The sequence below is a fragment of the Trichoderma virens genome (genome assembly GCF_000170995.1).
Source record: "Trichoderma virens Gv29-8 chromosome Unknown TRIVIscaffold_87, whole genome shotgun sequence".
Taxonomy (NCBI): Eukaryota; Fungi; Ascomycota; class Sordariomycetes; order Hypocreales; family Hypocreaceae; genus Trichoderma; species Trichoderma virens.
The window spans coordinates 674,149-696,971 of record NW_014013662.1 but is presented as its reverse complement, the minus strand read 5'-3'; the positions used below and the strand labels follow the sequence as shown (position 1 = coordinate 696,971).

General features: G+C 47.7%; 9 protein-coding genes across 9 annotated transcripts; 5 read left to right on the top strand and 4 right to left on the bottom strand.

Moving 5' to 3' along the window:
• Nucleotides 1-385: 385 nt before the first annotated feature.
• TRIVIDRAFT_67278 (uncharacterized protein) lies at nt 386-1,300 on the top strand (the record flags this gene model as incomplete). The annotated part of the gene is made up of 1 exon (XM_014096785.1): nt 386-1,300. One exon carries the CDS (start codon nt 386-388, stop codon nt 1,298-1,300), a length of 915 nt encoding a protein of 304 aa, XP_013952260.1.
• A 2,870-nt stretch (nt 1,301-4,170) lies between these two features.
• TRIVIDRAFT_45222 (uncharacterized protein) lies at nt 4,171-4,873 on the bottom strand (the record flags this gene model as incomplete). The annotated part of the gene is made up of 2 exons (XM_014096784.1): nt 4,171-4,430; nt 4,489-4,873. The coding sequence occupies 2 exons, from the start codon at nt 4,871-4,873 to the stop codon at nt 4,171-4,173; spliced, it is 645 nt and encodes a 214-aa protein (XP_013952259.1).
• A 1,363-nt stretch (nt 4,874-6,236) lies between these two features.
• Nucleotides 6,237-6,773, top strand: TRIVIDRAFT_44903 (uncharacterized protein; the record flags this gene model as incomplete). The annotated part of the gene is made up of 2 exons (XM_014096783.1): nt 6,237-6,415; nt 6,494-6,773. 2 exons carry the CDS (start codon nt 6,237-6,239, stop codon nt 6,771-6,773), a joined length of 459 nt encoding a protein of 152 aa, XP_013952258.1.
• Nucleotides 6,774-9,023: 2,250 nt separating this feature from the next.
• Nucleotides 9,024-10,390, top strand: TRIVIDRAFT_204989 (uncharacterized protein; the record flags this gene model as incomplete). Its single annotated transcript, XM_014096782.1, has 3 exons — nt 9,024-9,226; nt 9,289-9,667; nt 9,731-10,390. The coding sequence occupies 3 exons, from the start codon at nt 9,024-9,026 to the stop codon at nt 10,388-10,390; spliced, it is 1,242 nt and encodes a 413-aa protein (XP_013952257.1).
• Nucleotides 10,391-10,738: 348 nt separating this feature from the next.
• TRIVIDRAFT_16209 (uncharacterized protein) lies at nt 10,739-11,770 on the top strand (the record flags this gene model as incomplete). Its single annotated transcript, XM_014096541.2, has 3 exons — nt 10,739-10,954; nt 11,014-11,317; nt 11,379-11,770. The coding sequence occupies 3 exons, from the start codon at nt 10,739-10,741 to the stop codon at nt 11,768-11,770; spliced, it is 912 nt and encodes a 303-aa protein (XP_013952016.1).
• Nucleotides 11,771-13,177: 1,407 nt separating this feature from the next.
• TRIVIDRAFT_44412 (uncharacterized protein) lies at nt 13,178-15,085 on the top strand (the record flags this gene model as incomplete). The annotated part of the gene is made up of 2 exons (XM_014096781.1): nt 13,178-13,892; nt 14,085-15,085. 2 exons carry the CDS (start codon nt 13,178-13,180, stop codon nt 15,083-15,085), a joined length of 1,716 nt encoding a protein of 571 aa, XP_013952256.1.
• A 213-nt stretch (nt 15,086-15,298) lies between these two features.
• On the bottom strand, nt 15,299-16,463 carry TRIVIDRAFT_44692 (uncharacterized protein; the record flags this gene model as incomplete). Its single annotated transcript, XM_014096780.1, has 3 exons — nt 15,299-15,934; nt 16,001-16,023; nt 16,145-16,463. The coding sequence occupies 3 exons, from the start codon at nt 16,461-16,463 to the stop codon at nt 15,299-15,301; spliced, it is 978 nt and encodes a 325-aa protein (XP_013952255.1).
• A 535-nt stretch (nt 16,464-16,998) lies between these two features.
• On the bottom strand, nt 16,999-18,298 carry TRIVIDRAFT_172947 (uncharacterized protein; the record flags this gene model as incomplete). Its single annotated transcript, XM_014096779.1, has 1 exon — nt 16,999-18,298. One exon carries the CDS (start codon nt 18,296-18,298, stop codon nt 17,219-17,221), a length of 1,080 nt encoding a protein of 359 aa, XP_013952254.1.
• A 435-nt stretch (nt 18,299-18,733) lies between these two features.
• Nucleotides 18,734-21,638, bottom strand: TRIVIDRAFT_214004 (uncharacterized protein; the record flags this gene model as incomplete). The annotated part of the gene is made up of 3 exons (XM_014096778.1): nt 18,734-21,272; nt 21,418-21,443; nt 21,541-21,638. The coding sequence occupies 3 exons, from the start codon at nt 21,636-21,638 to the stop codon at nt 19,210-19,212; spliced, it is 2,187 nt and encodes a 728-aa protein (XP_013952253.1).
• Nucleotides 21,639-22,823: the final 1,185 nt, after the last annotated feature.

Below are 22,823 nucleotides of genomic sequence, written 5' to 3'. Positions count from 1 at the left end.
CTTAACCTAATCTTGCCATGCTTTCAAATCAGAGCCACCTCATCATACAAAGTGGCTAGTCTTGAAATGGCAGTAACGACGAGGTTTCGAAATTGCGGGCCTTTCTTTTATATGGCATGCCTTGAGATTGTCAACTTTGGAAACCATATATTAGTGATTGTGTGAAGTTGCTTGCTGGGGAATTAATATTTAGTTTACTAAACGTAACGGATTCATGTTGGTTTGTAAGAATGCGATCTAATGTACAGTATATAGTCTGTAGAATATCCGAAATACTACATAAGTCGACCCTGAGACGGTCCAACGCAGTGTAATATACATTGTGCAGTTCGGCATCTAACCAAGTACTACCTCAATTAAGAAAGCACTTCTCTCTTTTTTTATCATGACCGGAATCACAAATACAATCTCAGGGGAGTTTACCTTTGAGAAGAAGACAGCAGAGGTCTTAGGTTCTCAAATGGCATATGTTGATGTGGGAACCTCCGATCCAAAGTCAGCGGTCACCGTTTTCCTACACGGAGTCCCCACGTCCTCATACCTGTGGCGAAATATTATCCCATATGCAGCTGCAAAAAGTCGTTGCATTGCCCCAGACCTTATTGGGTTCGGAGATTCCGACAAAGTTCCAGGGGCGTATTATTTCGAAGACCATCAGAGGTACATAGACGCCTTTCTAGATGCTGTCTTACCGACTCAGGCAATAAATCTTGTCATTCACGACTGGGGATCCGCCCTTGGATTTAACTGGGCTCGTCGAAATGAACATCGTGTAGCTGGTATCGCATTCATGGAATTTATTCACCCCATAGCGAACTGGAACGACTTACCACCTATTATGGTGGAGAACTGGAAAAAGTTTCGAGATCCAGATACCCAAGTCGGTAGAAGCTTATTGATTGATCAGAACGTCTTTGTCGAACATATTCTCGACGGCGGGGTGGCACGATCATTGACAAACGAGGAAATGGATGCATATCGCAAGCCATTTCGACAACCTGAGTGGCGTGAGGCAATCTATCGGTTCCCGAACGAGCTTCCTATAGAGAATCAGCCCGGAAATACATGGATATGTGCAGAAAAATATATGGAGTGGTTATTCGCCAGTGAGAAGCCGAAGCTATTCTTCTGGGCCAAGCCCGGAGGGCTTGTCTGGGAAACAAAAGCAGAGGAGTTTCGGCAAAAGTTGAAGAACACAAGGGTCGTGTATCTAGGAGAGGCGATTCATTATGTACAAGAGGACCACCCACATACAATTGGCCGTGAATTGGCTGACTGGCTCCCTCTATCTTTGAACTAGGTGTAAAGTTAGTTGGTATGACAAGGTACATGATTAAGAATGATAATTATATACCTGTACATAACCCCAGCCTATGGTCAAGATGTCTCTACGTTACAATCGTATCAGCCAAAACATAAAGCATAGTCGTAATGTTAAAAAGATAAATATCTATTGCTGTATGCTATCCGTGCTAACGATATTAATAAGTATTAATGGTTGGAAATATTGTATCCAAAAACGTGGCAAGGGAACCACGAGTGCTTCACATATTCTACAAGTATTTACCCTTTCTCATGTTTAATATTCATCATATATTATTGAACGCAGATAGACAATTTAGGCTTCGATGTTAACGAGGTATTTGGTAAAATTTAATTCCCATCTATCGGTTGTACATATCATACTCTAACAGTGCTTCGCAGAATATCCAGCCCCTTCTTGCACAGCTGTAAGCCTTTGTAAGCTTTTTCTTTATTTGTCAAATACTCAGAATCATCCTGTAAAAGACTTTTATGACCGCTGGAGAGTAGACGTGTGAAATACTGTTCCGCTAATTCTGCAGGAACATGCGACATTGTGCATCCTTCCAGGGTTGAGCTCAGGTGAATCACAGTCTGGCAGATATGTACCGCGAACTCATTCAAAGTTTCAAGACGCATAAACAAGGATGGTGAATCGGCACTCAGCACTCCGAGGCAGGATGGATAGGGCGAATTGTGATTGAGCAATTGGCGCAGCTCGAGGATTACTGTTGAAAGCTCCAGTAAGCCGGACCAGTAGTAGATTATTACCCCTGGGATCCAAGAGCTGGAGAAATGTATTTTTGAAGAGTAAATATCCTCGCTTGTTCCTTTGGACTGACGTTGGCAATTTTGATCCGGATTTGTCTCGCCTGAATACCACCAAACGCATCTTCCTTCGGATTTTTCTAGCGATTGTAGCCAACGATAAAGTTTCCGAATTACCGAATCGCAGTCTCCGAAATAATCAATAAGTTGAAGGCATCGAGCGTTCTGGTGGCAGTCGTTACCCATTTGACAGAGGTTCGTAGAATCCTCCAGCTTTAGCTGGTCACCTCGTTCCAAGAGGCCAGGTATATGCGCAACGATGTCCATTAACAATTGCCGATGGTTTTTAATTGGCAATCTGTTGGTGATTGCAAGCCACTGATCTGAAGCAAGAAATGTCGCTTTACGATTTTTTAATGCTTCTCCTAACTGCGCGTTGAGAGTATCAGTATCTGTCAGAGCATAGCTGAGCTGTCTCGCGTTTTTAACTTACGGCTCCGCACCGAAGATCTGTATATGCCGCCTTCGTAATGGAGGACTCCAAAGCTTCTGGCCCTGAATTTTTTATAAGGTCAAGAGCTCCATTGAGATGAAAGCGATATCCCTCCCCTTTCGAGCCATTAGCTAGCCACTGGGCCATTGTCAGTATATGGGTAGAAGTAAGATCTTGGCTATGGAGAGTCTTGGGCATTATGACGCATACCTCAAAGAATAGTAAAGTTAGTGCAATCGCAATTGCACGGATCTTTCTATTTGTTTGGTCTGTCTTGGGCCCAAAGCCCAGCGCGAGCTCGGATCGAAATCGACTGAGTGCTGGAGGATATGCTGCTAAGGCAAGGCCTTGCAATTTAGCATCCCTCCTTAGCTTTCCCATGAACATCGTTGCGACTGCGAAAATCGCAGAATCCAGGGTTTTGCTTCCGAATGCAAGTGGGAGTATCACTCGAGCACTGCTTGCCATTGGTGATTCGACATTTTGATCTGTAGAAATGGTATTCGGATGGCACGTCACAATCCAGAGATCAGCCACAGCAGAACGATATAGATCCATAGAACAGTTCAAAGGGGAAGGTATTGAGGGAGAGGTTGTCAAATTCTTAGATACAGGATCCACATGCACTCCTTTGACGGCTATTGTGGTTTGTGTTGTGGTGTCCATGTATTGGTTTTGGAATGCGTTACTCAGCATTTTCCTATCTGACACCCGGTGGATATTATTCCCATCCCGATGAACAAATATTGAGCCTGCCCTTGGGCCGCTACACTTGATGCCACTTCTAAGACATCTTGTGCAACTCGGTTGCCCGAGATCACACTTGTGCACATTAATCGTCAGTACAATTGAAATGTACATCTGTGACTGTTTTGGTGTATTTCTGGTGGTTTAACGCACCTTAACTCGGCGCACGCTGCACTGCTTGCAACGTTTAGAAGTGCCCGGAATGTTAACCATGGCCAAGAGAAAACAGCCAATATGAATTGAACAGGTTGGCTAGATGATCTAGCATGTGTATAAAGTAGTTCTAAATGGGATAAGTTAGGACAGATTGCTCAGTATCTCAAAAGAGTTCATAAATCACATCTCAAAGTTCATTTAGTTAGCGGTGACGTGAATATTCTAGCGCTTATATTCGTAAATAGGAGGCGTCAGGCATATTTGTCAAACAGGCATAGCCTTTTTCGGCAGGGATTAACATTTCCCCTGGGCTAACAAGAACAGTATAATTTGTATCAGTAAGAATGAAAGTAACGAGCATAAAATGCGTATAATAGACTGGATGTTAATCAAGTAACGTGTCAGTATGTATTACGAAGCAGAACTCCTTGCTTATAATGAGACATAGTGGCTACAAAACCTGAGAATACCACAATTTACCTTTTCTTCATGTCACAATCATCAGGGTAGGGTTAAAGTCTAATGAGGGGAGTATTGCTATATCGCCAGCGTAAACATGCAATTGTGTTGGAGAAAAGACATTGATAATGTGAGTGTTCATATGATATCAGCTTTTACTTGCGTTAACATCTCTCCATTACCTACATAAATTAAAGCTCAAAGTTTATATCTAGTCATAATTATAATAGCATCTGCTTGCTTGATTACACCTCTGACTTCGTCGGCTGCTCGTAGATCATAAAACGAACACCGTAGTTGCCGTCACCTCCGTACATAGAGTCATCTTGGATAAGTTCTTGCTCAACACGAAATCCAGCCCGACTATATACTCCCCATCCACGCCTAAATGCGAGAACAAAGATATCCAAACCCAACTTTTCTGCTTCCTTCATGCCACTTTGTATTAACAAAGTACCAATTCCTTTGCCTTGATTCTCTGGATGAACAGCCAAATATTCGAGCACTGTTAATCGTAACGGTTTAGTATCTCTGTATTGACTAAATTCTCCATATTTACTCACATAAGTACGTCTTTTTTGCCAGAAGTTCTTTTTTTATTTTGGAAATGTTGTTATCCAGCGGGTCTGATGAGTTGTCCGGATTCCATGGGGTCGCTTCAGCAATTCGCTTGATTTCTTCTTCTTCTTCCGGTCCTACCAATGGACCCAGAGCCTCCGGCCAAGTTGGTTCACCCTCTGAAGTAGTAGCATATGAATCGGGTAGAACCCAGCGAGCATAGCCCAAGAGTCGTCCAGTTTGAGGATCAATCGCCTTCTGATGCCGTGAAGTTGCACGGTCACTTATCAGTCTGCGTGGATAACGTCTGGCAGTTGTCTCAATATGTTTTTCCAGAGTAGTGTTGCGCCATGCTAGGACCCAATTAGGATCTTCCCAAAAAGCCGACATATTGTTCCGACTCAACGCTTCGCTGTCGGTGATGCTAACTGGGGCAAGAGTATAGGTAGCCATCTTCAACGAAATATGTAGTGCTTCTAAAAAAAAAAAACCTACTTGTAAAGTAAGTTTGTAAATATTGCTGTATATATACTCGACGACGATGTTGCCACCTATATGTGGATGGCGATATTGCAATCTGTTCTCAATCCTTGGACGCGTGTTACACTCGCTATCAGTAGAAGGATTGAGAGAACCCCGCAGCCTAGTCCGGTATTAGCTCCACACGAAATTCGAAAGTTGGATGAGATGATGAGTGTTGAAAACCCATGTTCTCATTCTAAGCTCGAAATAGGTAAAGCCGAAATGGCATGTTTTCTCGCTGACTCTGAGATGCTATTATATAAGATTTCGGAAAGCTAACCGAGTTCTTCTATATGACTTAGCTTCTTAAAGCCCAGTGGAGTGTTTCTTTGTGAGGATGTGTTCTACTAACTGCGATAATTAAATCACCACAGATATTTATATTCCTCATTTCAGACTGTGCGTAGTCAATATACGGCAAGTATACACTAGGCCTGCCTCTTCCACATTATGCAAGATCTTAGACGTTTTGCAAATGCTGAAACCACAATATTGTACTATCATTTTTAGGAGAGACTAGGTACCTGCTATTCCCGCTATAGACGATAATCTTTACTTCAAATATTCATCAGAAACGTCCATCATGTTGGAAGAGTGGATTTACAGTAAAGCAAAAAATCTTCTGGTTCTGGCATATTTTTTTTTTAAAAAAAAGAATATAGTTTCAGTTACTGGCAGACTCACGCTAAGCCATGCTAAACTTAAGATTACAAATACCACCAAGTCGCAACAAAACCACAACAAAGATAGACAAAAAAAAAACAATTACATAGAGATTGGAAGAAAAACATGACCATGCTTCCATTATGGTTACTAATGAAGGCATTTTATATCGTGATTCGACCCCTTATTTTAAATCTGCTCCTTGTCTATGTAGACTATGTTTTACTATTGGCCTGTCTATTCCGCATCATGCAATCCCTCACGATTAGAGAATAATGTGGTAGCTCTCTAGCTTATCTTTGTTGAGAAATTTGGTGCTACTTAGTTTTTCTAGTTGCGGGCCAGCAAACCAACCCTCTTTGGAGGCGCATTAAATAAGCTTCGCTTGTGTATTGGGACATGAGAATATTGTCAGCTTAAGTGGATTGGGCAGGCAAAGGGGTATCAGATGTCTCTTGTATGTATTGCCTTTTCTGGTAATTTAACTCCTGCAGCTAACGGCCATGTACCAATGCCTGTTTATGCTGTTCGGCATTTATACCACACCTTGTCACCCTTTTATATCATCATGATTTCTTGCCAACAATTATTACAATATATATATATAACCCCAACTTCCCAGGAAAGCGAAAATAGCGCACTGTTTAAGTGGCTATCAGAATATTGGCACCAATTCCTGTTTCAACCAGATGATGAGCTTGCAGTCAATATTTTTGAGAGCTGTATGGCAAAAGATGTAACTGTCAAGTAAGTCGTATTAATTCTCTTCTCTGGTGCTACATTCATGTAATTCCTAAATAGTGGCTAATTTATACGGTATATCAGAATCAATCATGATCATGTCCCTCGCGAAGTATACTTTGGTTACATCACAAGCACTCGTGCTGCCCATGACTTGACCCTCCTCAACCAGGAGAAGCTCAAAGTGTGGGAAGCTCCTGGAGGGGGACGCTCGATTGTATACAAAGGAGAACTTATGTACAGCGACAAAAAAACTGGAGGAAAACAAAACGGTGTTGTTGTTATGATTGCAGATATACGCAAGGGAGAGGCTGGCAATTTCACAATTGTACAATCTACAGAAGTGGTCACCCGAAGCGGTTAATAGCTTTAAGGGCTAGATATACTGGAACAAACAGCATCTGGGCATCATTTAGAATGGTTACAATAAATAGAAATTTCTCCAGTAATGGACATATGATCCGGTTTGTTCAGCGACTGAAGACTTGGTATGATGTGTCCGAGTTCCATACACTAGGTAGGCTGACCATTCAAACCCATTATTAAATTCATAATTATTTCTCTCATGGTTCTCAAGTATTCTGACCCCTTCATGATACGTATCCTCCCTTCGCGGTACGATCAATGCGGTTGTTCCACCCCAATCAATGGCCGTCTTATCGGCGCTTTTGTGAAGAGGTGATGGTGACCCTGAATAGCAGCATTAATCAATGGTGATTTATCAAACATATCCTTGATAATTCAAACTCTTCGATTGAGAAATTTTGTCCAACTTTATCATAACCGCTTCATACAGCAGCCATTATTAGTGGAGTTCTTCCACCATCATTTATCTCATTACTATCGGCTCTTCTATCCAGGAGCAGCTTTGGTCTTATTGGATGCTCCACAGACACTGATAGAAGAGGCGTACATGCATGCAAATACAGAGCCTGCTTCTCACCTGCTGCTAATCTACATGTAGCTGCAGCAATGCCGCGAGCCTTCCATCAGGCATTTGTCATTGATGCATCTAACACGAAGTGCGTGTAGGTAGTAATCAGAAGATCCGTAGTATTGAGTTGAACACGGCCACAGTCACTTGATTCCAGAGTATTTCATGCACTATAATGACAGATGCAGGCAAGGGTTATCAGTTGTACTTCACTAAGTAAACGTGTTCCCAATTTTTGTCGTGCTCGAAGTACATCCCCCCATCAGAATATAGAGTAAGAGGCAAGGTTTTGGGCAGGATTAAAAATGCTGTGAAAAACTAGCTGGGTCTGGCAGCCAATCGTTTTATTCGACTTTCATGTCTCGATCTTTCTGCGGGGTACGAGTGGTATTGTCGAAAGCCCTGGGAGGGCTTAAGAATGCTGTGAATGACTCTGGAGTATGCATATGCATATGACCCCTCCACAATCAACACGGGCCGGTCATCATCGGCCCGTGAATTGGTTTATCCGATGAACACATATATAAATCTGCATTTTGGAAAGGCCGAGTTAAGAAACGCTGTAAATGTCTGCTAAAGATGAGTCATCTTCGCTTGAAAATGCTCAAAGTGAAATTTGGACAGCAGACAAGCATCCTGAAAGATCAGACTTAAGATCTTAAACCCCAAGTCAAGCACTATTGCAAAATTTCATAATGCATCTTGAGCGACTAATTGAACTGCAGAGATTAGCGGTCCAAGATTTTGGACGCCCAGTGGCCGCTGCACACATATGGACATGAAGTTTATCACAGCTCAGTACCCAAACCACAATTCGGCATTCAGACTGTTGGATTCAGGACATCGTAACCTCGGCTTTGTGGATATCAAGACAGACAGGCTTAAGTAAAGGCAAAATGGCTCGATTTCCAGACCGCGACAGACCTTGGGTGGGTTCACAAGTGATGTGGATATTGCTGACCCCATTACTCTTACAATTGAATAATGCAGGGTCATATGAAGAAGCTCCAAATATACTCATACTGTATACGGTTCATTAGAATAAGGAAGCATTGCTAAGGTTATGATACGAGATCGTCTCCAGTGAGGGAAATACATGTAATGGGCTTGACGTGTACAATCTTTTCCTATGCTGGACAAGAATGCGGCAGCGGCTTGAAGTTAGAATTCTTTATTATCCCAACGGCCAGCCTAATTATTCAACACCCAAACATCATGGCTAATTCCGAGATTGCATCTCCACTTCCGCGCGAGTAGATCTCGATCTATTGGCCGACAATGATGCTTACATCGTACGCCTCGACAGGCCCAAGAATTGGGACGAGCTGAAGAAAACTAGTGCCCGCTAGTTCAAATAGTTTGTGGCGCTATTAAGGGGCATTGACAACAAAATGGATCTTATCCAGGGTTTTGCAGGGGTCCTCTCCTAACATATTCGATCGAACAGTTGCTCTTGTCGCAATTTTAGGCCAGCTACTCCGTACTCTTGCCTGATCAAATAGAGCCATGGAGCCCAAGGTCGGGGCTAGACTGCAGGGGTTGGGAGCTAGTATCTCTTATTATAAGATAATTATCAGTGGTATGCCGATACAAACTCTTCTGCCCAAGGTTCATGAGTGATCTCTCATTCATCGAGCCCCCGACATTCTTTTAAGTTTCTTTCTACTTCAAACTGCAGAAATGATGAACAAGATCATTGTTGGCGCGCTTGGCCTCGTCGCCAGCGTTGCTGCAACTCCATTGGAGCTTGCCGAGCGAAGCTCGTGCAGGGACGACAGTCTTTACAAGTGCTTCGCTGATAGAGAATACTCTCACTCGGCATCTGCGTATTGCTCTGCTCTCACTCCGGTTACGCAGACGGTCTCCGTTACGAAGCCTACGGTGTGAGTCAATTTTTGATGTACTTGGTTTGGGAGGCAAGGCCTTAACGTCGGCCTGGATATAGAACAAAGACAGTATGGGTCACCAGCACCGCCCCGGCTTCAACAGACTTCATCAGCTCTACTACTACTGTTTACACCGCAACGGTCCCTTCTTCCACAGAAACAGCAACATCAACAGCCACGGAAACAGTGACGACGACAACAACTGTAACCGGCGCTCAGCCGCCGCCGCAAACGCAGGCGCCACCTCCGCCTATCACGACTACAATGATACCAGAAAAGCGTGTTGTTCAAGGAGGAAACCCAGAGCCACCAAAGTGTATGCTCACCAAGTGCTTCGTATACTCTCCTGAGCGCATCACTGCGGGCTGCAGCTGCATCGGTGTGCCGCCCAAGACAGTCACAGTCTCTCAGACAGCGCCTTGCTCAACTATAACAGTGGTATGACTACGTCTCCAATAATTATCGCATATTGTCCAAAAGGGATGATACTAACTAGGGCAGACTTCGACTTCGACGACGACTCCTCAAGTCACAGCAACTGCTTGGCAAACCGTCGTGACGGAGCTCGCTAACGGTGTCTCAACTACCACTACGACTGTCACCGCGACTGCTACCACCACCACGATCGTCACCGCCACTCCTCCAGCACAAAACCTCATCCCTAACGGCGACTTCTCTTCTGGTGTGACAGGATGGACCGTAATCAACACTTCGCCAGCTTCATGGATAAACGCGGGTGTGACGACAAACAATAGTCCAGACGGCACATCAAAGAGTTTCCAGGTCACCAACGTCATCGCAAATGGACAGTTTTTCCTTGCCAGCCCAATCTTTGGACTAAAAGTAACCTCCTCATATTCATTGTCCTTCTTCATCGCAACTACCTCGACCAATAGGGCCGTGGTGAACAGTGCCCAAGCTCAGGTCAACTGCGGCTCGATTACCGTTGCATCGGTGACTTTGTCCCGAGCAACTCAAGGTCCAGGCTCGTACTTGATTAGCACGACGGCGTTCAACACTCCCATTTCATCCGATCCAAACGTTATCAGCCAGCTGAATAGGTGTCAGCTGCAGATTCTCCTCCCTAGTGCTACACCGTCGCCAATAACGTGGTTCCTTGCCGATATTTCTCTTACATCTGGCGGTGCGCTTTCTCCGTAGTAAATGCGGAAGGTGTGCATGTGATAGACGCTGAATATTGAGGACGGAATAGCGTGCAAAACCAATTATACACATTCATTTAGACTATTTTATCACATACATATATATAATGACAATTCACGCCCCTCTCGTTGTGCTGCTCGTACTTGTGTAGGTGCTTGACTCTCATTTGTTGCATGTGATTGAGGCTCGAACCAGGGCTACCGTATAAATAAATTAAATGACATCAGCCCAGGTTTTGGCCCGACTCTCCAACCTCAACCTCAACAATCTCCTCGCAACATTCCAAGAAGACAATAACATCCTCCTTGAAGAAAAAAAATCACAAACCCCTGTGACAACAATATAATGACGTCTATTAAGCCCTTTGAGCCAACACTCAGCGATGTCTTGGTCGTGCGCGCTATGCTGTCTCAATCGGTGATTCTTCCCGAACTTGTGGCTACAATCCTGGACTATGCGGAATATTGGGCTCGATCATCTACCAGAGCCCACGTGGATCTCGCCATCCGGGCAAAACAAGTCGGTAATGGTGAATTTGATTTCCAAGGGTCGAGATTCTTGGTGAGTATCTTTTTTGGAGATGTCAAAGCCGTTGAACTAATGAGGCTGTGTCCATGTAGCTTCGATCTTATCCAGTCGGGCTTACAGAGAACGCGGTTGAGGATGAGGATACTGGTAGTAAGGTTTTATATGAGACGAAACAAATTGATGCTTTGCCTGTCGAAAGAGAATACGAGCGGGGATTTTTCCAAGATTTAATCACAAACAGTTCTATACACAACAACCCTGTACGGAAGATTGTCTTTCGCATCCGCAGTCATGACCAAGGATGGACTACAGACGAGAGGCCGGGCCCGTTCATCGCTGCCAAAACTTGGTTCGAGGCTGGCATCGAGAGATTCAACGCCGGCCATGAGTGTGAGTGTAGCTTCCGATGAGGAACAAACAAGATGCTTTTTGGATTTACTAATGCCTCTTGGAATAGGTGAACAATGCCAGGACATAAGACTGCTGCCCCTTTGCAAGCTGGCAGCGGTCGAGCCAAGGCCGGAAAGCACAGTTAGCCGCAGTGGTGTTACCGAGTATCGCTATGGGCACTCGCCGTGGAAAGGTCCACGGGAAATCCTGCGTAACAAAATGGCTTCTTCTGAATGGACAGACTACGAGGTGACTTGGACATGCTGGGATGTCGTCGCTCCAAACTCGAAAGAAGCGCAACAAGCGATGGAGGAGGGCAAGGGGAAAATGGATGGCGACGGCCATTTTGTGCGAAGTCTCAAGCTGGGCGATGTGATTACGGTGTGGGGAAGAGCGATGCATCGCGGGTGGGTGAATGTGGTTGATACTGTCGAGATGGACGTCTACTGGGCGCTTTAGATGGAATCGGAATCCAAGACAAGTAGAGCCGATTCCTTGCTTATGATACGCAGTATAAAGTACTGAGCCGTGAATGACAATACAGACAAGTGCCGACGGAAAACACGCCCCTCAGTTGAACATCTGTATATGTGGTGGTTGTGAATATGCATGGCTTCAAGGTTGAATAGCTGCCTAATCTCGTCTTACACACATGCAAGTTCAACGCAGTCCCTTTTCCGCGGAGGATGCTTTTCCTTTTCAGACTCAGACCGAGACATGGATTCAGCTTCATTCGATGCCGGTTTCCTGCCTACCGGGCAATTCACCACGACACGAGGCCTCTCGTTGAGTGACGCTACTCAGAGTCGGGCAGCCAATCACCTGGAGAGCCATCGCGTCTGGATCCAAGGAACTGCAGCATACATTTTCAATTGGTTCAAGATACGCGTGGTTTACCAGATAAATCAAGACACGTAGTAATCACGTGTGGCCGTTAATTTGACGTATATTTGCATGTTCCAGCATAGTATCAATGCAATTCAAGTGAAAAGTTATGCAGCAAGGCATCCCATTGCGCCCTATCGCCTATTCTGTCAAATAGTATCTCGATGCATCCAAGGCAGCAAATGGGGTTACCTTTGCCAGTAACTATCCGTAAATTCCAGAGTGAGTCAACGCCGACGCAGGGAATCTGCGCCTTCAACTCTCATTTGCGATGCACTATCCGTCAATAGAGCTGAGTTTAGGCTTCAGTGCCACCAAGATAGTGATCTATCAATTGAAACTCGAGACAATAAGATCAGATCGCAATAGAAACAGCTGGAATACACGCACAGTTCGAGCCTGAGATTTGTTTCATGGCTGTACGACAATCTGACTGGCCGGAAACGCGATGGCTGCCTAGCATGCCACGGCCCTACTCGGCTTGTGGCAGGCTGAACTGCCATCCTCTCCACTAATTCCTGTCTATTATCCGTGATGGATATCCGTGTAATACAGTAGAGTAAATGTCTTAAAGTTACTGAAGGATATAAAAACTTGATGAATTCGCTGGTTAAAAGTTGTTCGGTATCAACATCCACAACTCCAATTCACTTGAAGCTGGGAGCCCAACCTTCTCAGATTCAACTCACTACCCTTTCCAAATCATAAATCTTTCCACTTCCTTCTTCCATTTTTGGCAAAGTATTTGCCAAATTCCCTTGTATTTTTTTTTTTAAAAAAAAAAAACTTGTCAATCAGAGAGACCAAAAATAATTCGCCATATTCACAATGTCATCCGCCGACGCAGCAATGGTCTTGGTTGTCCCAGACAGCGAACCCTCTTCCGTGGTCACGAAGCTCTACCAGCAAGGCTTCATCCACTGGTCGCAGTTTGACTCGGAGGAGAAGCAAGAAGTTGCGCTGGAGAAGCAGATGGCCGAAATGCCCATCGTCCAGCGCTTTATCCACTGCGGTACTTCTTGGAACACCGAGTCCTTCACCATCAACAGTCCCTTTATGCGCAAGATCCTTCTGGAAGTCCTTGAGAACTACCAAGACCTCGACTTGGATTGCGAAAACTGGACTTTTCGTCCACCTTACATACCCCTCGTTCATCGGTGGCAGCGACTACAGGACTTTTGCCAGAGAACTTTGGACCCGGCGTTGAGCAAAGCTGGTCAGGAGCTGATCGAATTTTTGCTTCCCATCGTTGGTCCCTCGGTCAATTCTCTTGTGCAGACTCGCCTCACGGGCAAAGTCGAATTCGACCACCTCTGGCAAATCTTTCCTCCTGGTGAGCTTGTCATGACCAAGATGTACGGCCAGGACGCCATCTGCCGCGTTCTCAAGCACCACTTGGTTGAAAAGTCTTTCTCCTGCCCTGCCTATTGGGTCATTGATATGGAGTATGTCGATTGGAATGGCGACCGATGCGGTTACTCGACCATGAAGACCAAGATTGCTGGCTACGATGGCTATCGCCGGGCTCGTCTGCTGCCCACTTGGCCAATATCGTTTGACGCCGACCCAGACGCGATCAAGGCCAAGATGACTGCTCGCGGTCGTCAGTTTGAGGAATTGAGGACCTATCACTTTATGCAGTACGAAGGTCGGAAGATTGTCACAAAAGGCAATACAAAGGAGGAAGAGCCGGTAAGTCCTTTGAATCCATGCCTCACAATAATGCCCACACCTAACATTTCATAACCATAGGCTTCCGGCCGAGTCGTCGTCGATGCTTTTGCCTACTACGCCAGCTGCAAGGTCGTCAAGCCAAACCTTCGCCCACTTGAATCCGAAGAAAAGCTCAAGTCCGACGATTCCAGCGAAGATGACGATGGTTATAAAGTCCAACGCCGCCGCCGCTCCGACGCGAGCAACAGCAGCTTGTCCTCCGAAGAGTCCATCGCTATTGAAGAGCTCAAACTCACCGTCAAGAGTTCTGAGACAAAGTTCGAACGCAAGGAAGATCTCACTCCTCTCACCGACGATCAGTGCCTCCTCTGCACGCCGTGGGTTAACGGTTTCGATCTCAAGGCCAAGGAGTGGGGATTGTTCCTCGTCGAGGAGATGAAGGAGATCGTCTGGAATGACGATACTTTTTCGAACTTGGTTCTTCCTGGAGATGAGAAGGAGCTTGCCTGGTCGTTTATCGACAACAAGAACTTTGCAAACTCGGACTTCGATGACTTTGTCACTGACAAGGGTCGTGGCATCATCATTCTCATGTTCGGTCCTCCAGGTGTGGGAAAGACGTATACCGCTGAAGCAGTGGCAGAGAAGGGCCGAGTCCCCCTCTATGCCATGAGTGCCGGTGCTTTGGGAACCAAGCCAAACGAAGTCGAAGCAGCGCTCGATCGCGCTCTCGAACTCTGCCGTCTCTGGAACGCCATGCTTCTCCTCGACGAAGCCGACGTGTTTCTAAGCGCCCGAAAGGAAGATACTCTCGCACGCAACGAGCTTGTCTCCATTTTCCTTACCAAACTCGAGTACTACCAGGGCATTCTCTTCCTGACCACGAACCGCGCCGCCAGTCTCGACCATGCGTTCCAGTCCCGCGTCGATCTCTTCCTCCCATACAGCGACCTCACCACGGCCGCCCGTCGCCAAGTCTGGCAGAACTTCATCAAGCGCGCCGGTGGCGATTTGCGATTCAAGGTCGCCGAACAAGACTACGACCGGCTTGCGGAGTTGAAGCTGAATGGTCGCGAAATCAAAAACTTGATCAAGAGCGCTCGACTGCTGAACATGAAGAGCGGACAACCCGTGACGACTGCGAGACTTGCCCAGTTAGCGGAGAAGAGGATCATGGCTATGGATATGTTGAATGGTGGAGAGGACTTTGTTTGAGGGAGGTCGTCAGATTGATTGATTTATGACTTTTTATGAAGAATGACTTGTGAGGATTTTTTGGAGTTTCGTTTCGCATAGTAGTATTGCTACGCATTCATTGACAAACAGGCATTTTATTGACCTCTTAAGAGGTAGCTATCAACGTAACAATCATCATGAGCAATTGACTATTTAGACTCTGAAAAAAGAAAGAAAAAAAAGTCTCTAGACCTAAAACCAGGACGTATGATCGACATAATCGTCCCGAGTCTCCCAGCTCCGCGCAAGGCCAGAGATGGCCGCAAGTCGAACCATGACCCACTGAACGTCAATCATGACTTTCATGTTAAATGCTTGTTCCGGGCTCATGGAAATTTCAAACGTCTGCCCGGTCTCCAATGGACGGCTGGAACCCCGTCGAGTGTCTCCAATGATGGCACCGTGTGGCTCGGGCATCGTAAACATCATCGCCTCAATATCGCGCCGAAGTGGCTCGGCTGGTGCATGGGGGTTGACTTTGTTTCTAGGCATCCAGTGGAACTGGAGCCGAATCTTGGCATTGTACTCGTCGATTGTCGTGACGGCAATGCACTTGAGTGCGAAAAGGCACTGCCTCCACCAAGAATACAGAGTCGGGGTGAGGCAGATCATGTTCCAGCTCTTGTCGGAACAGCCTGCTTCAGGAGTCAAGAGCCGGTACAATCGTTCTCTGGTGAAAGAATCTGACATGAGGCCTGGGATATCCAAGCAGGACATGGAATATGCAGCATTTGCTCGGCTGGAATTGACGGCGAATGGTATGATGTGGCACACCTCTGGATATGCAGCTCCCGTGAGAACGCAGGTGTATCTATCTCTGACAAGACACTATATGCAAGAGTCAGCACGTATTTTCTTTGTAATGTTTAAGCTTATGTGAAGACATCGTCATACCTCGTCCTTCTCCATAAGGTTCTCTGGAATACAATATGGGCTCTCGGGGTTTAGTATGTGGCCTCGAGGCATCCAACCTCTCACCACTTCAAAGACAAAGGTTAGCGCAAGTTTACCAGTCAAAGAGCATATAGCAGTACTTACTGAAAGAGATTTTGTGCTCCTTGTGCTTGATGCGTAGACACCAATAACGGTCTTCGAATTCGAACTCAGGAAGATCCGATGCGGGTATCAAGGAAAGATACGCCAATTGCAGGAAGTTGAGTTGGTATCGCTGTCCAGGAATCGAGGCAATTTGTCGAGTAGTTTCGATGAGTTCGAGCCTAGTCTGCATCTCATCCAAGGGGATGATTGTATCAGGGGTTGCGAAGGCTGGATCAGCTTGGAGGAATCGCATCAACTGATTAACTGCATCATGGCTGGTGCTACGGCGATTGAGGAATTCCCACAAGGCGGTCACCATGCTCACTTCGACGTCGTTTCCCATGCTTTCATCGTCAATAGGTGAAGAGGAATCCATCTTCACAGCAGGATCAGTCGATCCAAGAAACAGAACAAGTAGGATAACAGAGTGGCGAGATCGAAAGGAAGAAGGCAACGGCTTCAAGTCGTTGAATGAAGGAATATGATTTAGAAAAGAAGAATACGAAACTCAGAGAAAATCGAGGATCAAATTGGGGGAGTAAAGCAGCCCAATTTGAAAAATGGAAAAGTGAGTTGGAAGTGAAGGAATTCTGAGGGTGGTGGAGATTTGAAAAAGGAGGTGGGCGAAATCATGCAAACGCCCATCAGTTGTCAGTCTGGAGGAAAAAAAGCCCAGCATTTTCGGAAAGTCTCCGAGAATTTTTCAAATTGTATACCAGCTATTCAAATGATTAACAGAGACAATTGATTATTGACAGCTGCAGCATCTTTCTTGAGGATCAACCCAACAGCTTTCGGGTGCACCATAGGTAGTATTGATGAACTATCAATTATATTTCCAGATACTTGAAAAGCAGTATTAATATTGTTGATTAAGCTCAAATATTCGAATTACCAAGCTGATAAAACTTGACCTGTTCCAATAGAAACAAAATGGCCAAGGTTATCCCCACCCCTTTTACTATGATTCATCCCACAAGCCTCAACATCACCACCAAAAGTACGCAAAAGCTATCAATACTCAACACTGGCATCTGCTAACAAATACGTCTCCAGTATAATAGAAGAAACCAATCATACACCCCGAACTGGCAACGAATCCCGCTTCACCAACTTCAAATCCTTCGTCAACGAATTCTTACACGTCCCCGTCACCACAAACTCATCGATATTCCTCAACGTGCAATCCGCAATCTCCATCAATGCCTCCTCCGTGAAAAACGCCTGGTGCCCCGTCACAATCACATTGTGGAACGTCATCAGCCGCATCAACACATCGTCGTGGATAATCTCCCCCGAGTGGTCGTCGTAAAACAGCGAGCCTTCGCCTTCGTACACGTCCAGCGCCACGCCGCCTAGATGCTGTGCCTTGAGAGCCCGAATCACAGCCTTTGTATCGACAAGGCCGCCTCGAGAAGTGTTGATCAGCAACGCGCCGGGCTTCATCTTGGCGATTGCCTCTTCGTTGATAATCCTCCTCGTGCTATCCATCAGAGGACAGTGCAAGCTTATAATATTCGACTCGGCAAGAACCTCATCAAGACCTTTATACTCCCCAATGCCCTCAAACGCCGGCGTGGGAAACGGATCATACGCCAAAATCCGACACCCAAACCCCTTCATAATCTTCGCCGTCGCCACCCCAATCTTGCCTGTCCCAATAAACCCGACCGTCTTCCCAAACAGTGTCTGTCCCATCAGCCCATCCAAAGCGAAATTCCCCTCTCGCGCCCGATTATACGCACGATGAGTCTTTCGATTCAGCGTCTGAATCAATGCAACCGCAAACTCTGCCACCGCCTCTGGCGAATACGACGGCACATTGGCAACCATGATTCCAGCCTTCTCAGCCGCCACAAGATCGACGTGGTTGAAGCCGGCGCAGCGCAACAGAATCGCCTTGATGCCCTCCCGCGCCAGCGCCTCAATCACAGGCGCCGAAAGAGAGTCATTGACAAAGGCACAAATGGCATCAGCGCCCTTTGCAAGAATCACCGTGTCTTCCTCCAACGCAAACTCATGAAAAACAATGTCGATATCCGCAGACGCAGGGCGAGCCGCAGGAGACGCAGCACCTCTGGCAGCCGCAGCGCTACGAGCCGCCTCAATGTAGCGTTTGTCGTAAGGCTTGGAGCTAAACACGGCGAGCTTCATTTTGTGAATTGTGATGAAATCGGTGATTTCCGGGATGAGAAAGAGAAGAGAAGTAAAGAGGAGTGACTGCGGGCGTACTTCCCGGTACTACCTAAATGGCTTGGCAGTAGTGAGGAGGTTTAGGCACTCATACGATTGAATAAGGTTTCCATCGTCCGTGGCTGGTGATTCGTCAATACGAGCACTCTAGCTGCATGCAACCAGACACTTTGCAATTGCGCGTGGTGTGAACTACGATAGCCTCGGTTGCTTGATTAACATTTACTTGAGGTACGGATTTTGTACAATTATGTATTTGTTGGCAAACGAATATTAATGGGCTTCTACAGTGACAGATTTCGGACAAGTCGGGCAGTTTCGATGCATGGAGACAGAAATGGCTACAACAAGATACCATCGGAGGAGATTCAACAGCGAAAAGCACCATCTCGAGTCCTCAGCAATAGAACTGATCATATCAGCTGTAACTACAACATTACTACTTTCCTTCATGATACTTTACGAGGAGGCATCCTTTGGTCAGTATCAATCAAGAGCATCACCACATCGTCTGTGTATCAACAAGGCTCCATTTGCAACATATTTTCATTCTCATCGCCCGCATTACATCTGTTCTCCCTATATCTGGCAGTCCGTGCACTTGTGAGCCTCGCCTCGTCACCGAGACTACTTCCCCCGTGAGCATTTCCCAGGACAAAATCATATGACATTGCAAGCAAAGAGCGGTCGTTGGAACCCATAACCCCTTGGGTCCTATAAACTCGGCCTTCATAGCTCCAAAAAAAAGTCATACTAGTGATAATAATAAAAATGTGATTTAATTCGACTGCACAAGTTACAACACGGAATGCCGCTCTGCTTTCTGATAGTTGAGATTTCCCGTTAGAAGCAGATTTCAAGATTATGTCCGCCTATGGCCGGCCAAAGGCGGCACCCCGACCAGCGGCGCCCGGAGGCATGCCACGGGCCTCAAAGGGAGATCCACCAAAAGCCTCTGGTGGTCCCGGGGGTCCATTGAATCCACCGAGTCCAGGAGGCATGAACCCATGGGGCGGTGCGCTGAAGAAGCCAGGAGGCGGAGGAGGCATGTTGCGTGGAGGCATGCCAGCCATGGCATCTGGAGGCGGCATGCCACCAGGAGGGAAATTGGGAGGAAACATGTGAGGCATGGGAACGTTGCGGTTCAGGCCACCAGGCAATCCAGGAGGAGGCATCATGGGGCCTCGCTGCTGAGGTGGCGGTATCTGGCCTCCGCTCGTCATCCAGCTAGGTGGCATCTGGTCCAACCCAGGAGGAGGCGGAGGTCGCTGCAAAATCTGAGTGGGTTGTCCGAGACGCGCATCGCGTTCGGCATTGTGGAAAGATTCTTCCATTGGGAAGCCAGGAGGTGGCTGCGGGCGCATCTGGCGTTGCTGGACTCCTCGATTCTCTCTTGGCGAAAAGTCCGACTCTTGCATCGGCATTTGCTTCTGCGGCTGAGGTTGGGACTGAGGCATGCTTAGCGGAGCATTGGGCCCCATTCTCATGAGATTCATCAAAAACTCGGTGTTGTTGTTGTTGCGAGCCTGGTCAGGGATCCCTGAGCTCTGGCTAGAAATACGCTGGTGGTGTCCCGCGAGATCTTGAAGAAGTTGGTCTGGCCGAGCAGACTGTTGCTGAGGTCGAGGTGCGAGAATCTCTTGAACGTGCTGGGGCGGGGGCGGACGGCCAATGCCGCCGTTAATTCTGTCTCCACCGTATTGTTGAAATGGCTCTGGGGACGCCAGATTACTCTTCTTCGCCATGTCGGGAAGGTTCGCCTGAGGTGGCGGGGCAAACGGGGAGTGTGCCGGAGGAGTGGCACTCAGGCTCTGCTTCTGGAGCTTCAGAAGTAGCTGCTGGAAGGCCTGTTTCTCTTCTTCGGGAGGAGGGGCGCCCATCGTCGGGAGCGGTCCCAGCCCCGGGGGGAAATGAGAAGTCACGGGTGGCACGCTCGTTGACTGCTCTACTCTGCCTCGTGGTTCCTCCTGGGGTTGGTGGAAGAAGGACGTGAACCTTGACGACTTGCCCACAGTCTTGGGCCTGGCGGCAGTTTCGTTTACTTCGCTAGGAGGGGAATTGGGCTCCAGAGGTCCCTGTGCCTGCATACCACCAAAGGCAAGGAAGAATTTGTCAGGGGCAGCCTCAGCAGCAGAGGGTTGAGGAGGAGGTTGAAACCTCTCAGCCTCGGCAGCAGGTTCAGGAGCCGCAGCTGTTGCCGCAGGCCGCTCCGGAGCATCACCACCTCCTTTGCCTTTCTTCATCTGCTCCATCCATTTCTGGAAGTCTTGCTGGGTGTGTGCTTCGCGGAGTGCATCAGCAGGCTCATCAAACCATTCGGGCTCACGCTCAACGCGCTGTTCGCGGTCGCGGGCCCAACGCCTGTCAGGTGCCCTGCCATTGGCACGATCATCCGCAGTTTCAGTAGTGTCTCGGTCTCTCCAGCTCTTGGTTCGGTCTCGTTCTTTTCGCTCGGCTGCAGGGGACTCTGTCGGCATTGACTCTGCCTTGTGCCAAGAGTCCACTTTGCTCCTGCCGGCACCGTTGCGTGCTCGAGTGTCATTTTCGGTTTCCTTGTTGTCTCGAGCGAAGGCATCAAAGGCTCTTGTTGGGCGGTCACGAGTGGCATCGCGATCGTTTTCTCGCAGGGGCTTCTTCTCATCTCGAAAGTTGCCACCCATGCGGCCGTGGAAACGCTCGGCGCCTTCAGCACCAAAGCTCTTGCGGGGTTTGACCGTGCTCCAGCCATCGCTATCCAAATCGTTTTCTCCGCGGCGACGAACAGCGTTGGGTGCGCGCAGGCGGTCACCGTCGGCTTCGCTGTTTCGATTGCGCAAGGCGAAACGACCCGCGGGGTCAGCGTCTTTGGTCGGTTTTTCACCATCAAGCGTCTTGCTACCTCGGCCAGAAGAAGCAAATGCCATTCGAGGAGGGGCAAAGACAATGTCATCAGGGTCTTGAATGGTCACATTTGTTAGCACCAGGGATCTATCCATGCCACGAGTGTTTTGGGATGGAACCAACTTGTACTGGTCCGCGAGGTATGGTGATTGATGCCAGTGCGGCGATTGGTCTGCTCAAGAAGGGGATTGTCCAGGGACCGAGGTCGATCGTTGACCGGTTTGTTCTGCGCTCGAGTCTGGTCTGGGGGAGCCCTGTATTGCATCAACATTAGTACAAAGCAATCACACTGAAGCTTCCAGCTGGCGTCGAGTTGTGCTCACCCCATCCATTCCTCCGCCGGAGGAAGTTTCTCAGGTTTGACACATAGCGGCGAATCCCTCAAGAAGAGCAGATGCTCTGCGGTGTATCGAATGGCCATAGCAAGGCGGCGAGTGCGCGACGCTCATCCGGCGAATGTCTCGACAAAATCACCGGACAAAGTGGTTGAACCCTTTAGCTAGTCGGCCGAGAGCCGGAAGGGGGGAAAGAGATTAGAGCCTAAGCGTCGACGAGGGTTATTGAGTAGTTCGATTTGGTGGGGTGATGCAACGTGCGTCAATCGACGAGCTCTGCAAAGGTCGCAAGTTGTGATTGCCGCACACGAGCAGAGGCTTGGTGGCCAAGGGAGCTTTTATGATTGTTAGGCGTAGGCAGTGACCATAAAGGACGCGTTGCAATTTCGAGGAGGGAGAGCCGACCACGGAGCTTGCGAGCAGCTGGCGCCAACCCAGAGGCAAGACAAAGGAAGAGATTGAACGAGGAGAGAAAAAGGCGTTGCTGAAAAAGGAGGAACAAGAAAAAACGACTTGGCAGATAATAACAGTAGAAGGGACGAAAGACGAGAGGAGGAGAAGGGAAAAGGGTCAATTATGAGTGTAGCTTCAGCTGTGCGTGTGCGTGTGCGTGTGCGTGCGCGGGGAAGATTGGGCGGCCGGGCGGGAAAAAGAAGACGGTGGATCACGAGGGCCAAGCCGGATGGTTTGAGAGATTGATTTCGTGCGGGCGAGTATCGAGATTCGGGACGGTTCGAGAGTCGTGGCGGGCGAGAGAGGATTTGAAAGGCGGTCGGTTGGGAGGAGGTGGAAATTGGCGATGGTGATGGGAGCAGATTGCGTTTTTGGTGGGGACCTGATTGGGAGAAGAGGCCTGGGAATTGTTCGGTAGGTGGTCAACGAGATTACGGGGCGGTTAGCAGCGTCTTTCAGTGGCACCACAGGGCTTTCAGTGGAGGGGCGGCAAGCGAGCAGCCGTCAGGTCAGGCTGCCTGGGATTTGAAGCCCAAAGTCGCACGTCTGCCGCAGCCGCAGCCGCAGCACCAGCACGATTGCGATTTGGTATTGGATGGGCAAATGGCGCACGGATATTTGGGACAAACAATGAACGGGCGAGTAAATGGAATAGATTGGAAACTGGCAGGCAGGCAAGCAAACATCCAACAATGAAACACGCGCAACGTTGCTTGGCTCTTTGTGCTGGAGAGCGCTTATCAACAGGTGGCTTGAGTTAGAAGAGGATTTACTGGGGGACAAACAGCCTTTTCCATCCTCATCCACTGTCACAATTA